Raw genomic sequence first — 15129 nt, 5'->3', positions numbered from 1 at the left:
ATGAACTGGCATAATTGGTTCTGATACTGGACACATGCAGAGTGGGACTTTGATGCCATTTATTAGTGGTGCTAGAAACCACTTTACCAGTCAATCACAGGAAGAAAGTAAAAAACACCGGAAGATCTTGAAGAAACACCTCCAAACCAACACACTACACTGCCTCTCTTAGTAGTCGTTTTTAATTTTTTAAAAATTGTTTTAATGAGATATGAGTTATTATGGTAAAAGGAGAGCACTTGTATTGGCTTTTGTACTGTGAAAAAAGCAGTAGTGTATAAAAGCTTTGCCTACCAATGGAAATTTTGCATGGCCTATTCCTATTTTGCAACGTGTCATCACAATGTCAACAATGGCATGGCATCAATAATGTCAATATGACTTAAGTTACTCTTTGTTTTGTGTTTTACAAGAACCTGAGGGGCCTCTAGTTATCAAGAGGATGATGATAGCAGTAATAGAATTACTTTGAGAAAAATCTGTGTTATTCGATAAACAGCAAAAGCAACAACAATGACTACAAAATGGTTTCTTTGAAAGCAAACCCTTGCTCTATCTACAGTAGGAGTTTTACATTCCTTAATGATCATTTACTTATTAATCAAAGTAATATGTATTCAGATTGGATCGCTCATTGAAATAGGGACAATGATGTTACAAACATCTGCTTATTTCAAAATTATTTTGAAAACTCTTTGTAGCTCAGCTTTGATTCTTTTATCCACTTATTATTTAAACAGATTAAAAAATAGATTGTTTTAATTCTAATTCTTCATGTAAACAGACATGTGAGAAAAATGGCATACAATTACACATAATAGAGAACTATGAAATGTGCCCTGCTAGAGCACAACATATCAATTGTCTTAAACACCTCTGTGAATTTAATGGTGAGAGAGAAATTTCGATATAGGAAAAAGTAAGTGGTTTATAGGAATTTTAGTTTTGAAATGAATTTTAATCAACAACTGGCAAATTACCATTTGCTTATAATGAGCCTTTGTTCTTCTCCAAAAACCAGAAAACATAATTTATAGAAGAAAGTAAAGTCCCTTCCCATTGTGGGATTTTTTTTAATTAAAGTATGTGCCTTAGGGGGAGGAGAAGACAGATTATCTAAATATAACCTAGTGATTTATTGATACACTTATGTGATTTGCTTTCCCTGCTATAGAAGGGAGAGGTAGAAGGGAGAAAAGAAGAGAGGAAGAGAGTAGAGGAGAAGGGAGAGGAGGAGACAGGAGGAGAAGAAATGGGGAAGAAGAAAATAGAAAAGAAGAGCGGGGAGAGCTGGAGGGAAGGCAAGGGAAGGAGGAGGCAGAGACAGAAGAGGAGAGGAGAAGGGGAAGGGAGGGAATGATGAGGGAGAGGGGAAGGAAAGGAAGGTTAGGGGAGTAGAGAGGACAGAAGAGTGTGAAGGGAGGAAAGTGTAGGGTAGAGGAGAGGGGGGAAAGGAAAGGAGCAGGGAAAGAGTAGAAGAAAGAGAATGTTTGGTATGTGTGTGTTCTGTTCTTTATATTTTTCCCTACCCATATATAGAGGAGTCTGCATTCCTTGGCTTCAAAATAGAAAAATGCTTGATGAGATGGCCCTGACCTGGGTTTTGGAAAAGCTTATATTATGTTATATTATGTTATGGTAAACCCAAGTTGAAGGGCAAAGAGTGCCTGGGTATGCAGGGTGGTGTGGTGGGGAAAAAAGAGGAAGAAGAGAAGAGAGAGAAGAAAGCTAACAGGCTGACCCCAGAGTATTCTGCTGCGGTAAAACCCTGGGCCATTTCCATCATCCCCTTAAAAAAGGAAAGAGAGTCCCAATAATGACTCAGATTAAATTTGTCTCTACAAAAATGAGAAGTGAGCTCCTAAAAAGTTTTTATTTCATTTAAAATATTAATGTGAAATTTCCTATATACTATGAGGGGGGGAACAATTTTCCCTCTACCCTTCTGAGTTTTTAGCTGGGATCCCTGTAATAAAAGACAGGTTAGCAAGAGATAAATTATTTAACTAAAACAGAAATTTATTAACATGTGTATGTCTGTCATGTATACATAGGAGATACTCAGGGAAAATGAGTAATTCACTGAAGTACCTTAGAATTCAGGCTTAAATCCTATCTAAATAGGGAAAGGTAATGGGGGGATGAAGGCCTCTTTGGAGAGAGTAAATGATTTTTAGGAAAGACAAATGGGCTCTTGAAAAATAAATGGGAGGTATAAATTTTGTGACAAAGTTGTTTGTGTGTACTGTCTACTTCCAGCCTTTTCTGTGAGAAGAGCCAATCTTCCCTGGTTGATGAAACTCCCAGGTAGAGGACTTACAACACTTGAGTTCCTTTTGGAGGATCTGTCTCTAGGCAGATAAAGGGAATTCAGAGAAAGCTTCTCCCTGCACTTGCTGATTTTCAAATGGCTATTGCTTAAAATAATTAATCTACCAAAGCCACATATTTTTGGATGGCAAATCTTAAATTCATACAATCATATTTTGGGGTGTATATTCTGCCACCCAGGTTTGAGAATGTAGCTTTGTATCTGTCCTTCCCCACTGGCCCCCAAGGTTGTAGTTTTCATTCACTTCTACAAAACACTTTTAATAGTGGGACCTGAATTGTCCATCAAGCCTCACCATTTTTACTTATCAATCTCCTTACCCATTTTTTTAAATTTATCGCACATTCAGCAATAGTGTATCACTGTTGGAACTGTAGCCTTGGACTCTTAGAGAAACATTTTGCTACAATAAATTTAATTTGGTTAATAATACAGCAAGCGCTCATTGAAATCTATTTTATACCAGAAACTGGCTTAGCCATGGTGACTAAGCCCTGAAGAATAAGAATAAAGTTCACAGTTTAAGAATTATCCTTTGGGAGAACAGAACATCTCCTATAATCCCAATTGTTAATTTTAATGAAAGGAATCGAAACTTTTTTTGAAAATATTAACTAATTCAACAAATATTTACATAGCTCCGTTCATGGGAGACTGTGAGGAGGATAAAATCAGTCTCTGGCACTCAGTCATACATGTAAGCAAGGTGACATTCGTTGAAGTTAACAGACAACTCTAAATTGGTACAAATATTTATCCTTGGAACAGTTCCTGCATTTTCAAGAAAGGAACAGTCTGTTCCTTCTTTTCCCTGCACAGCTGGCCCTGCTGGGAATCTTGTTTTCATCACCCCACTCCTCACCCCATGACTCACTATCTCACAATTCCTTTGTATTTTTAGAGGCTTATGTTATTATAAAGATTTTGCTCACCATTATGTTCCTGGCATTTAGCTTTTCTCCTAGTGCAAAGAACATGGTTAATACTTTTTTTAATGAATAAAGGTAACAAATTAAAAAGAGATTTGCAAAATATAAGAAATAAGAGCTTAGCTTAAGACCTCCAAACAAGTTCTTTAAAAGCGACTATGTCAAATAATAGTTTTAAGATAATATTTTGATGGAATGGTTTTTAACACTATTACCAAAAGATTTTAGAAGAAACAGTGTGAAAGCAAGACCTTGATATGTCAATCTCTATCTCTGTTTCCATATCTGTAACCATAGTCAGTAATTAAAACACTGATTTTCCTACCAACAATGGCACAGACTCCACCCTAAGGCTCACTTCCTGGATATTCGAACTTGGCAAATCATTGAAAGTTCTTACAGTACAGGGAATAAACAAAACAGGAAAAAAAAGTATAAATTTTGAGATACCCTGATTAAATTTAAAGTTTTACACTTCCAACTTAACAAAATGAGGCTATTCTACTTAACTCTCCAGGGTTACTGTAAAGATAGGATTGATAAAATGTGATATACTCTCTTTTCACGGTTCAATCAGTTGTATTCAAGTAATTGCATCTGTGTAGAGCATCCCTGGAAGCTGTTAGAATGAGTTTTGTGTGAGCAAGAGTGACTCCATATTGAATGAGTAAGAGTAACTTATGTGCAGAGAACTTAGCAGACAACGCCCAGGGAGCTGGCTGGTTGCCCTGGTAGTTGGGTGTAACCAGCTACACTCTGAAGGTCTGCTACTGAGATATGAGGATGTCAGGGTTGCCAGGTGGCTACACAGATAAGGTGACATCAGGAAGGCACTCAGAACTGCATAAGAACTGCAGACTTTTGCAGCTCAGAGAGCCCGTTTCAGTTGAGACGTGACCATGCTGCCACTCTGCTCCCAGAACCCTCCACTCTGCTTTGCCCCGCTCGAACCGAACCACTACCGGACCGACCTCCAGAACCAGCCACCCTTTCTGGCTCCACCAGGACTCTGATTGACTTTGGGACTGGTTTGTTACTCTATTTAACCCAATTATTGTATTACTCTGTGTGCTTTACTGCTTGGTGTATTGATGATTGATGCTTTACTGTTTGGTGTGTTGATTGATGTTTGAGTAAAGAGCATATTGAAAGGCATTTAAGATCTTGCATGCTCTGCTCTTTGCTCGTGCCATGGCTACCACAGAGGCCTCAATCAGTGCCAGGTAGATCCTGGGGTCTAAGAGTCTCTTCGGGGTTAGTCCCCATGACTTGCAGGAAAAGACTGCAGCATGAACTGTGAGCCTAGCAGTCGCTTATGACAGTGTCTATTTTATCCCCTTCTCTTAGAGACAGGAGGACAGTACTTTTGATGTGGTTAAAAAAAAAAAAAAAGTCACATTGACTCATGTGTCTTGGTACACTGGTGAAATATATATCAGTAATCTTTTGAGGAAAGTTACTTTTATGTCTCCATTTGAAAGATGTGATACTGAGCCTCAGCACGGATTAAATGAATTGTCCAGGGTTATACAGGGAACATATAGTAGGAGATGATTGAATCAAATGATGCTTTATCTGAAGTGTTGTGGGAGGTCAACAAGGGACAGGTATACAAAAGTGATTCAATTATTCACACCCAGTTTCTATCTTTGGTCTTAATTCTGAAACTCTTTGCTCTTGATTTTTATACCTAAAAGGATCGTCACCAAAAAGACCCAAACTTAGAAATAAGCGGAAAGAGATCATGGAGGTAGAACAATAGATAGTCCACAAGCTTAAAAAATCAATGTGCATTTATAAAGTCTCCAAGGCTACTTTCTGCTTGATCTGCAAGCTCTAACTGTTTCTTCCTTGATTGCCTTGTTTACTGTCTAGATTTATGACCTAGGTGTTTTTAAAACACACCTGTTGGACAATCAAGTATATTCTAGAACTGAAAGACTATTTTAAACTTTTAACTAAAATGTTCATCCATTAAATGTTAAATTCTGCCTTCAGACTGGAAACTTAACAATGCATTTGACAGTGGGATACTGCCTCAATATCGGAGTTTCTGTAAGAACTTTACTCAAGTCCTTTGTCTATTCCAGAGCCCAAAGCAAGCAAAGAAGGAATGCAAATTAGTTCCGGGACAAACTCATTTGTTCAGCTCACACACAAATGAGGATACTGTACTTACTGTACAGGATTATTATGGGATATAGTTCACAGGCCCAGAGACTACCTACGTGGAGGGCAAGGAAGTGTTTACTGGAGTCTCAAGGGCAGAGCTGCTTAGGGGAAAGTGCCCAAAGCAGAGCCTCCAGTGTTTGAAACAGAGAATTTCAAGAGCAGCCTTTTGCTTAGGTTTGTCTGTGACCTGAGATTCACAGTCAGGTTAGATAGGGTGGGAGGAACTAAAGTTAGCTCACAAATTTCCCCATAGGGTGGAGTCTGAGCAGAAGTGCCTTAAATTTCTCACTCTGAGGTCTGTCCTATAAATCTGCAAGGAACTCTTGAGAGGTTGGTTTGTGTTTTGGTTTTCTTTTTAAACGCGACTCAGATCTGTGAACCCCGTCGGAATTCTAGCCGGTAAGCACTGAGACACTGACATACACTCTGTACACAAATATATATTCAGTAATTTTTCCAAAGGGATATTCTCTCTGCTAGTATCCTTGTCACAGTGCTTTACAGGCTTCTTTCGCTAGTTTCTTCTTCTTTTTTTTTTGCTTTAAATTGTACTCATAAAAGTAGTACAGCATCCTTTAATATTTTCTGTTAAGACTATACTTCTAGGGATCATTTGTATAGTTCATAAAATTTTGTGTTAAATGAAGAGATCTTTACCAATGTAGTGAAAATCGATACTACACTTAATTCATCTAAAATAAGATGAAGATTTTTTATTAAAGTTAATGCTGTAGGTTCCTTGGGTTTAAATGATAAAATTAGATCAAAATTCAGATCATTAAATAAGCTTTAAGTCCTTTGCTTTCTGTTAACTCTAGTTGTCCCGTGGTTGCTATTAGTCATATTAAATATTTAGAGAAGTGAAAATGTCTATTTCTTAAGCAGGGTTTCTTCTACTTTCGTTTTATAAAATATTTGCCTAAGAATGGAAACTTGAGATAGTTTTTTCTATGTAGTGAAAAGAAGGTGTTTTTTGTTTTCTGCTCTTACTTTAAGGAGGGTGAGGTGTTATTTAGATAGTAAATTGGAGCAAATGCATTGATCTTATTAATGTGAAGTTCAGTATGTAATTGATATAACCCTAGATATGAAATATGCAGTTGTGACAAAGCGATGGCACTCATTTCTGAAACAATGATAGCTTTAAAGAACATTCCTCTATGCATGTATATTAAATGACATTTTCTTTTCCTTTTTCTCAATAAAAAGCTACACACTTCTTTTATAATTTGCTTTACCAGGTTATAAACTTTAAACTCGTGTGTATAATTTGCTCATTTCAAACATGAAATCTGCAAGTGTGTAAAGATTAACCACTGGGTACACATAGTCATTTATTTAACTTTTTAACCTTCGACCCGTGGGCTACTAGGAGACCCTGATTTCCATGATTCCATAAAAACAATCAACTCTTGTTACTACAGAAATTTTATCTATGAAGTTTTAGCTGCCTAAATAAAATTGTGAAAATACAATTTACAAAATTTCAAAAGCTAAATTGAGAGGAAAAAAGCAATTTTTATCAAAAGGTATTGTTGTCAGAGAGGATTCACAAACTGATTATAAGAGTAATCAAAGCCAGGAGCTAAGAAACTAAGAAACTAGGGAGGAGACAACATTTCTATACTTAACCTTTCTATAGGAAAGAAAACTTAAAAGTTTCTTAGTGGGGGAAGGGGGCTACACGGTTGGCCCACACCAGTATTAATATTGAAAGATATTATGAGAATATATTTTATCTCTTTATAAAGGACTTTACTTCATTAATTTCCTTTGATCCTAATCATGATCCTCTGAAGAAAGTAGAATTTAACTTAATTTTATATAACATTGCAGCACAAAAAATTTAGGTGTCCTGCCCAGGACTATATGTGTATATTCCCACCTTCTTAATAAAATTAGCACTAAATATATAAAATACAAAGGGTGCCAAAAAAATGTATAAACATTTTAAGAAAGGAAAAATCTACTAAAATTGTAATACTCAATATATACCAATAACAAAAGATGAATACAAATCACGTTTGACTTCTGCAGTTACAAGAGGTGCTCAAAGTGGTTACCATTAGCGTCCAGACACTTCTGATTATGGTGAACTACTACTTGAGCAACGTTGACCTAAGTGTCTATTTGTATAGCTTGTTTTGGCATCCCTGGTATAAAATGTGAAGTTTTGTTTAACTTAGATTGAATTTGTTTCAAAATAACAGCACGTCAATTTACTTGGAAATGGTAAACCTAAACAAATCATAAATTATGATTTGCAAAGCACTAATTGTCTTAGCTGGTAGATTGAATGCAGAACTAAGCAGCAATTATTAAGAGTTCATAAGTTGCTTCCTTGGAGTGAGGGAGGGCTCTATGTTATTATGGGCACTGAGGATTGTGTTTACTTCTGTCGGAGGCTGTGTGGGGTGAAAGGGTGAGAGGAAGTGTGATATACTGAAGGACTATTCTACTGAGAGATATCACACTATCAGTGCCAGTGAAGGTGGGACACTTGGGCTGTGCAGGCCCAGAAGTGGAACCAACCACTTTACTCTTTCTTTGCCTGGCCAGGACTGGATGGGAAGGGTTGATTAAAATGAGTAAATGGATTCATAGCCTGTGGTGCTTTGCAGACTGAATAGAGGGCTGAAACAAGAAATAAAAGGAGATAAAGGGAATAGGCCAAAGGGGGGGGAGGGGAAATAAGAAACAAGAGGCAAATAAAAATCAAGTGAGAGGTTCAAGTTCTCCCTATGATTTTTAAAAATTTTTGCTAAATGCATGAATAACTGTACCTCAGCTCAGATTCCTGAAATAATTTGATTATATGCTCAGCCCAACATCGTTATGATTGTTTGGTCAGAGCTTTTACAGCAAGTCATTCACAGATCACCATTATTGTTAGTGGACTGTCAAGTGCCCAGGAGAGATCTAATAAATGGTGACCAGGCAATTGGTAACAAGTGATAGAGTCACAGTCATCGCTATTCAGAAGGCAGTTTCCTTCATTAGAAGGCTGTAGGTAGAGACCCATTTAGAATCATATTGTCAGCATGGCAAGCATGTTTGATCTTTCCCATTCACATATGCATCTAAATAGAATAACTGGCAGAATGTACTACTTATTATGAGTATACTTGTCATAAGATGTGTGCTCATAAGTGTTACAGGTGTTCAGAGGAGGAAAGGCTACTTTTAGCTGAGACATCATGACTCATGAAAAAAGTCACATTCGGGCTAAGGTTTTGAAGGATGACTAGGATCTGACTATGTAGAAAGGGAAGTTGCACATGTTAGGCAATGGGAATGGCATGAGAAAAATCACAGAGAAAATTTCATGGAGAAGGCAAATAATAATTTAGTATGGTCAGGTACTTAAAGAACCATCAAGAGCAATGTTGAGACCATTGACTTATGTACAAAAGTGTGGATCGTAGCAACTAAAAGCCACTACTGGTTTCAAAGCTAAAAACATTCTTAGATGAAGCTTCATATTCTTATTTGGGTGTATAAAGGATGGCTCATCAGGGGAGAACAGTGGAAGCTGAGAAAGGAAGAGGTCAAACAAGCAAAAGAATTTAAGTTTAGGGGACCTGATGGAAGTCTATTTTCCTGACATTGTATAACACTCAGACGTAAGAGGAAGGAGAGTGGGGAGGAGAGGAAAGATAATTACATGGTGATTCTGACTTATCTATGTTAGTTTTAGTTGGTCCCTAGACATTCTAGGCTATGAGTTGAAAAATATCACTTTTGTCTTATGATCCAATATTCCCCTGAGCTACACACTTAAACATTCAATAGCCCGCTTGATATTTCTACTCAGATGTTCAATATTTATCTGAGACTGAACATGTCCTGAATAGAACTCTGATTTCCCTCTTCAAAAAGTTTATTTCCCTAGGGATTTCTTATTTCACTGCTTTTAACATATTTGTTCAAATCCAAAACCTAAAAGTCATCCCCTTCCCTGTCTTCACTAGAGATTACCTTTTTTTTCTCCAAACTATATTGTAAATCCAGACACCCCTCTACCTTTCCCCTCATTTCATTTAATCTACTATCATTTCCCCCTGAGCTACTAAGATAATTTACCTCCCTTTTTAAACTCATAACATAACAGAGAGCAGAAAAAGTGATTTTTATGTAATGTAAAATTATGTCACATCATTTTTCTACTCGAGATTCTACAAGATTTCCCGTAAAACTCAGAAAAACCTTCAAACTCCTTCCTGGCCTTCAAAGTTCTTCATAACTAACTCTGCCTCTGCCTTTCTTACATCATAGTCTCGCCCTCCCCCTACTTCCCTTAGTGCATTAGTTGAACAGGCCAACTCCATCTCTACCTCAGGGCCTTTGCACTTGCTGTTATCTTTCTTCAAATTCAGGTCTCCTCCATAATACGATTCAAAAATGATCATATATTCCATACCTTAGTGGTTCTCTATTCCACTACTCTGCTCTGTTTGCTCATAGCTCTTGAACTATATGAAATTACATAATTTAGTTATTTTTTTATTCCTCTACTAAAAAATAAACTATACAAGTCACTACTTATGCACTACCTTATACACTGCTGTTCCACCAGTGCATGATGCTACATGGTAAATGCTCAATAAATATTTATTAAAAGAGTAAATAAATGAATGGGGGAATGTAGAAGTGAAGGCAGCAAAAGTATACATATGTAAATCAAGCTAGCAAGAGGACTTTTTTTCTCTAATACTATCCTTATGCAATTTCAAAAAACTAAAACTTTGAGAATTATAAATAAGTATAAAACTTGGGTGAAGTTTATAAATGTGTTCTTAAATCTCTATTGTCATTTATTGCCTTTGAAAGATTAAGTTTTCTTTCCAAAAAAGGTGGGGAATGTTAAATGATGATTAAATGGAATATACTGTGGGTTCGAGAAACACCAAACAGTCTTGTTTTGTTCCAAGATATATATATATATATAGATAGATATATATCTATATATCTATAGATATATATATCTATCTATATATATATATATATATACACACACACACACACATATATATTATATGTGGTAGTAAAATAAGTTTCAATAAATTTCTCATTAGCAACAGCAAGTAGATCTCTTTGGTCTTAATATGCTCCAAATTATTAACATTATTTAATAATGTTAAATGTTATCTTTTTAATCAATATTGTTTTTATTCACAGTAAAAAATTTCTTAGGCTTCTATTATATATATCTCCATAGTTTTAAAACTATGATCTAAGAATCCTTGACAATGAGAGAGTGGAGGTGGAATAGGGAGAAGGACAAGCTAGGTGGGAATTGTTTTTCTAGTCTTTTCGAAAAAGCATCTTTACTGTTATCTTTTAAAAGGCATCTAGAGGAAAAGATGATGAAGTTATATGTATTTGAAAGTCACTATATGGTTTATTTTCCAGAAAATAAAAATTAGAAGAGCTAATATTTATTGAGAGCACCATTACTTAATTTAATCCCTACAATATCTCTAAGTTATTATTTTCTTCATTTTATTCATGAGAAAAAAATCAAGCATGAAGTTTGATGCTGTCTGGTTGATTATATTATTTCTGAGGTTAGGAAGATGGGGAGCTAAGTTAAAACAAAAGGTGTTTTACAAAAAAAAAAAAAGGTGTTTTACCTAAAGGGCTAATTTTCTGCAGGAAAATGATGATAGCTTTATTATTTTTAAATTTTGTTTTCATTTTTAGCAAACAACTTGTAATGGAGCCTTTCCCCCTTGAGTTACCAGCTGACACAGTGCAACGTGTGGCATCTGAACTTAGATGTCACCCGACAGATGAGAGGGTGGCCCTCCACCTCGATGAAGAAGATAAGCTGAGGCACTTCAAGGAGTATTTTCATATTCCCAAAATGCAGGATCTGCCTTCAGGTGAGAATACTGGAAAGGGTTTTGTTTCTCTTAATTTATTAACTTAGTTTTACTGCTGCAAGTGTTTATCATAAATCTTTGAAAACTCATAGTTCCATTACATGAGAGCCATTGCAATTGTGTCTGAAATACAGCGGGTTCCTGGTGCTACTAAATCAATCTGTCAGCCTATCTTAGCCTCAGATTCTTTGTTGCCTCCCTTCTTCTGTATTTCTGTATAAAATACTAACATAGAGCTTATACTGTCATTTACTTCTCTGAATAGTAGAGTGACATTGAAAGTTATAGGCAGATGCATTTACTTATTCTCTAAGCACTTAGAGCTCAAAAACAATTATTTTTCAATATAGTGTTAGAATATCTTTTATTTTGTGGCACCTAGTTTATGATAGCATATTTGCCTTAGAGAGAATGTTATTTTGGGACTTGGTATATTAGATTTTATGTGAATAGCCATTTTTGAGTAAAGATGGTATGACAAGACTTACAAAAAAAGTCAATTATGAAGAAATACATACTGCATTAAAAAATAATAATGGGGTAAGCTGACTTTGTTGTTGGTCAGAGAGCTGTTTCTTTAAAAAAGAAAAACAAAACCTAGGTAGCACAGGTATAAAAATATGAAACAAATTTTCATATTTGGCTTTGCTCTATTTTACATCAATGAAAAAGACTACCAGGTTGAATAGAATTGATCCACTAAAATGGGTTTCACATACTTTACAAGAGTCTAATATCCTTTTTTCTTTAGATTAAGTGAGGCAGGTGCAATTTTGGATATCATAATTCAAGACAATCAGCTAATATTATTTTAGGATGAAATTACGTCACATAGCTGTCTTAATCAGCTTACATTTTATTATGTAACACAAGGTGACACCCTGTAGTATTATGGAAGGATGCAATAAGAGAAAGCCCTATTTCCAATTTAAAGTTGCTTAATATCAATTGAGAAATACATTGATAGAAATGACGGTTGTCTGAGACCAGGCCAAATGGGGCTGTAAGTGAAGTGACCTGAGATCGCAGATGAAAAATCTTCTAAGTCTTTCTAGAAATCCAGAATGAAAGGGCATTTTGATTTGAATCTTAAGGGATGAAGAACTGTCAATGTAGGAAAATGAGGGAACTATACCTAAGATTATTCCTTCCGTGATGGGAGAAAAGAGGCTCAGTGACCTGCAGGACACAGTGTAGAAGTCCTCAGAAATACTCAGGACTCACTTGAGACAAGTAAGCTCTGGTGACCCTGCCCCAGTGTGCTCTCCAGCTCTGGGGTTGCCTGGGACATTGGATGAGCTCCTGTCAGAGGTATGATGGCAGGACCCAGGAGTGCCACCGAGCTTCGGATCACCTTTTCAGCATACAGCAAGAGTTCTAAATCAGGAATCAGGGCTCTAGAGCTTTATGACATTTATTGAAAATTGTAATTTCCTCACCATTAAAAATAATTTATGTTCATGAGTGATTAGAAAATCAGACACAACAAAGTAAGGAAACAAAAATACTAACAAAACCTTTCCAGTGAGGCTGGATGATGGTATTACAGAAAGAAGAAAGCACGTGGCAGAAGCAATGAAATGAGAAGGGGCCAGTGGTCCACTGTGGCTTCAGCTTAGGCTGAGATGTCTTGGAGAATGACATAACAGCCACGCGATAGCAGCCACAGCTAGACACACATGTATGAGCAATAATGTATGAACTACTTCCTGCAACTGGAGGGGATGCATTCGGGGAATTTGGTGTATTTGACCTGCTTTTCTTAAGATGCCTTTATTCTATATAATACCATTAGAAATTGAGGTAGGACCCAACCCTGAATTTTCAGGAACAAAAGACTGGAAATTATGGGGTACACAGAACGTTAAAATGGTATTTTGAATTTGTCAGTTTTTCTGTTTCTGAATCTAACACTCATTAACTAACATAACTTTCATCCTCAGGTTGAGTCACTTAACAAATATTGATTAGTTACCTTTTCACATTCCCCCACATGGCTGTGAAATTTGCTTTCTAATCCACCCCTGCCATTTGCAGCATGTGCAACTAACAAAGTCATAATGCTTGTCTTGGGAGCCACTGTGATCTAACATTGCTGTGAGCTTCTGGTTCTAACTCTATAGCTGGGTGATTTTGAGAAGAAAATAGCCTTTCAGAGCCACAGTTCCTCCATGTGGAAAAGACACATACCGCTCACACATGTTAAAACCTTACAGAGCATGAAAATGAGATTATGTGAAGTAAGGCTAAAAAGAGGGACAGAATATTCATTTCTTTGCCCTTTTATTGCAGACTTCAACTTTAATAAGAATTTTTAATACCAGAACATAGGACTTTTCTAAGCTTTGAGATAAATTAATCAAAACCCAAACAAAAGTAGCATTGTATGTACAATTACTTCATTACTAAAGAATTGACCCTAGTAACCTGATTATAGGTATAACATTTTTTTCAATTAGATAGCCAATAGAAAATTAAGTAAAAAAATTTACAATCTTGAATAAGTTATTGATTATTCTTAAAGAAATGTAAAGGGAAAGAAGATGAATTGATTTGATAAAGAATTTAAACAATTCGTTTGTTCAAAAAGTACAGTTTTGAATGACACAAAAATTTATTTCACTAAACCCAAAAGTTTTGCTAAATTAGGTATTGTCAAAGTATGTGGTCTCCTAGCTGCATGAGGATCACCATGGAATTTACTAGAACTTGCAAGTTCCTGGGTCCCATCCCAGAATTACTAAATCACAGACTGTGAGGGAAGTCTGTTCTAGATCACTTAGGATGGTGTCATACAGAGTTAGATCAATTAACTCATATTCTTATTCTGTGTGTGTCTTACTCTCTGAGGGTTCATTCTTTCAACAGATATTTATTAGGCATTTACTCCATTCAAGACACTATTTTCAGAACAATTGATCAGTGAACTAAACAGCAAGGTTGGCCTATACCTGAACTTTTATTTTAGTATGAGGAGACCGATAGTAAACAAAGTTACAAACAGTAAGTAATATATACTCTACTCTCAAGTAGTGTTCTAAGTGTTACTAGGATGGCTAGAAAAGTGGGAGAAGTGCTACCCCGGGTAGTCTAGGAAGAAACACTGATGAGGTGACATCTGAACAGAGATGAGAATGAAGTGAAGAAGTGAGCCCCATAGATACAGAGGTGAAGATGAGTCCAGTGGCTTTTCAAGTTTGTACCACACAAGAACATCAGACTCAGACTCAGGGACAGTTGGTGTTGAAAGTTTCTTTCTTTTTTTTTAGTCAAGATAAGAATTCATCAAGAAACCAGTACTTCTTCTCTTATTAAAGTCTTCTAAGGACATCTAAAAGTGCTACTGTGTCTCAAATTACTGTAAAAGACTAGCATAATGCCATGCCAAAAACAAACATACTTTAGCAACTGAATAATGAAAAACAAAGAACATAAATAAACACGTGTAGGACAAAAGTTTGGAAAGGATCACGACTCCCAATATAGACTTTAAAAAGTACTAAAGAAAGGTTTTATGCATAGCCTATGGATTTCTGATATTTTGCCATTAAATATGATGTTTGCTCTGGGTTTCTAATGGAACAATTTATCAAAATAAGTAAGTTTCCCTTTATTAGTAGATGTTTTTCTGTGATGTGATTAGGGAAAAGAGTCAACACCTTAGTTGGTGTTGCAGTTATGTTCAACGTTGTTCTGAAGGCCATAGCCAAAAAATAAAAGAGAAAGAGGAAGGGATTGAAGGAGGGTAGGAGGGAGGGAGGGGGAGAGAGAGAGAGAGAGAGAGAGAGAGAGAGAGAGAGAGAGAGAGAGA

General features: G+C 36.2%; 1 protein-coding gene across 1 annotated transcript in view; it reads left to right on the top strand.

Moving 5' to 3' along the window:
* Positions 1-5670: 5670 nt before the first annotated feature.
* KYNU (kynureninase) overlaps positions 5671-15129 on the top strand; it is a 92731-nt gene continuing 83272 nt past the window's right edge. Inside the window, exons 1-2 of the mRNA XM_019634081.1 lie at positions 5671-5832; positions 11137-11318. Of these exons, the coding sequence (XP_019489626.1) occupies positions 11150-11318 (169 nt within the window). The 5' untranslated portion in view covers positions 5671-5832; positions 11137-11149. The remainder of the gene's footprint in view (positions 5833-11136; positions 11319-15129) is intronic.

The sequence above is a fragment of the Hipposideros armiger genome, unplaced genomic scaffold (genome assembly GCF_001890085.2).
Source record: "Hipposideros armiger isolate ML-2016 unplaced genomic scaffold, ASM189008v1 scaffold_1495, whole genome shotgun sequence".
Classification (NCBI taxonomy): Eukaryota; Metazoa; Chordata; class Mammalia; order Chiroptera; family Hipposideridae; genus Hipposideros; species Hipposideros armiger.
This window is presented reverse-complemented; position numbering and strand designations above follow the sequence as displayed.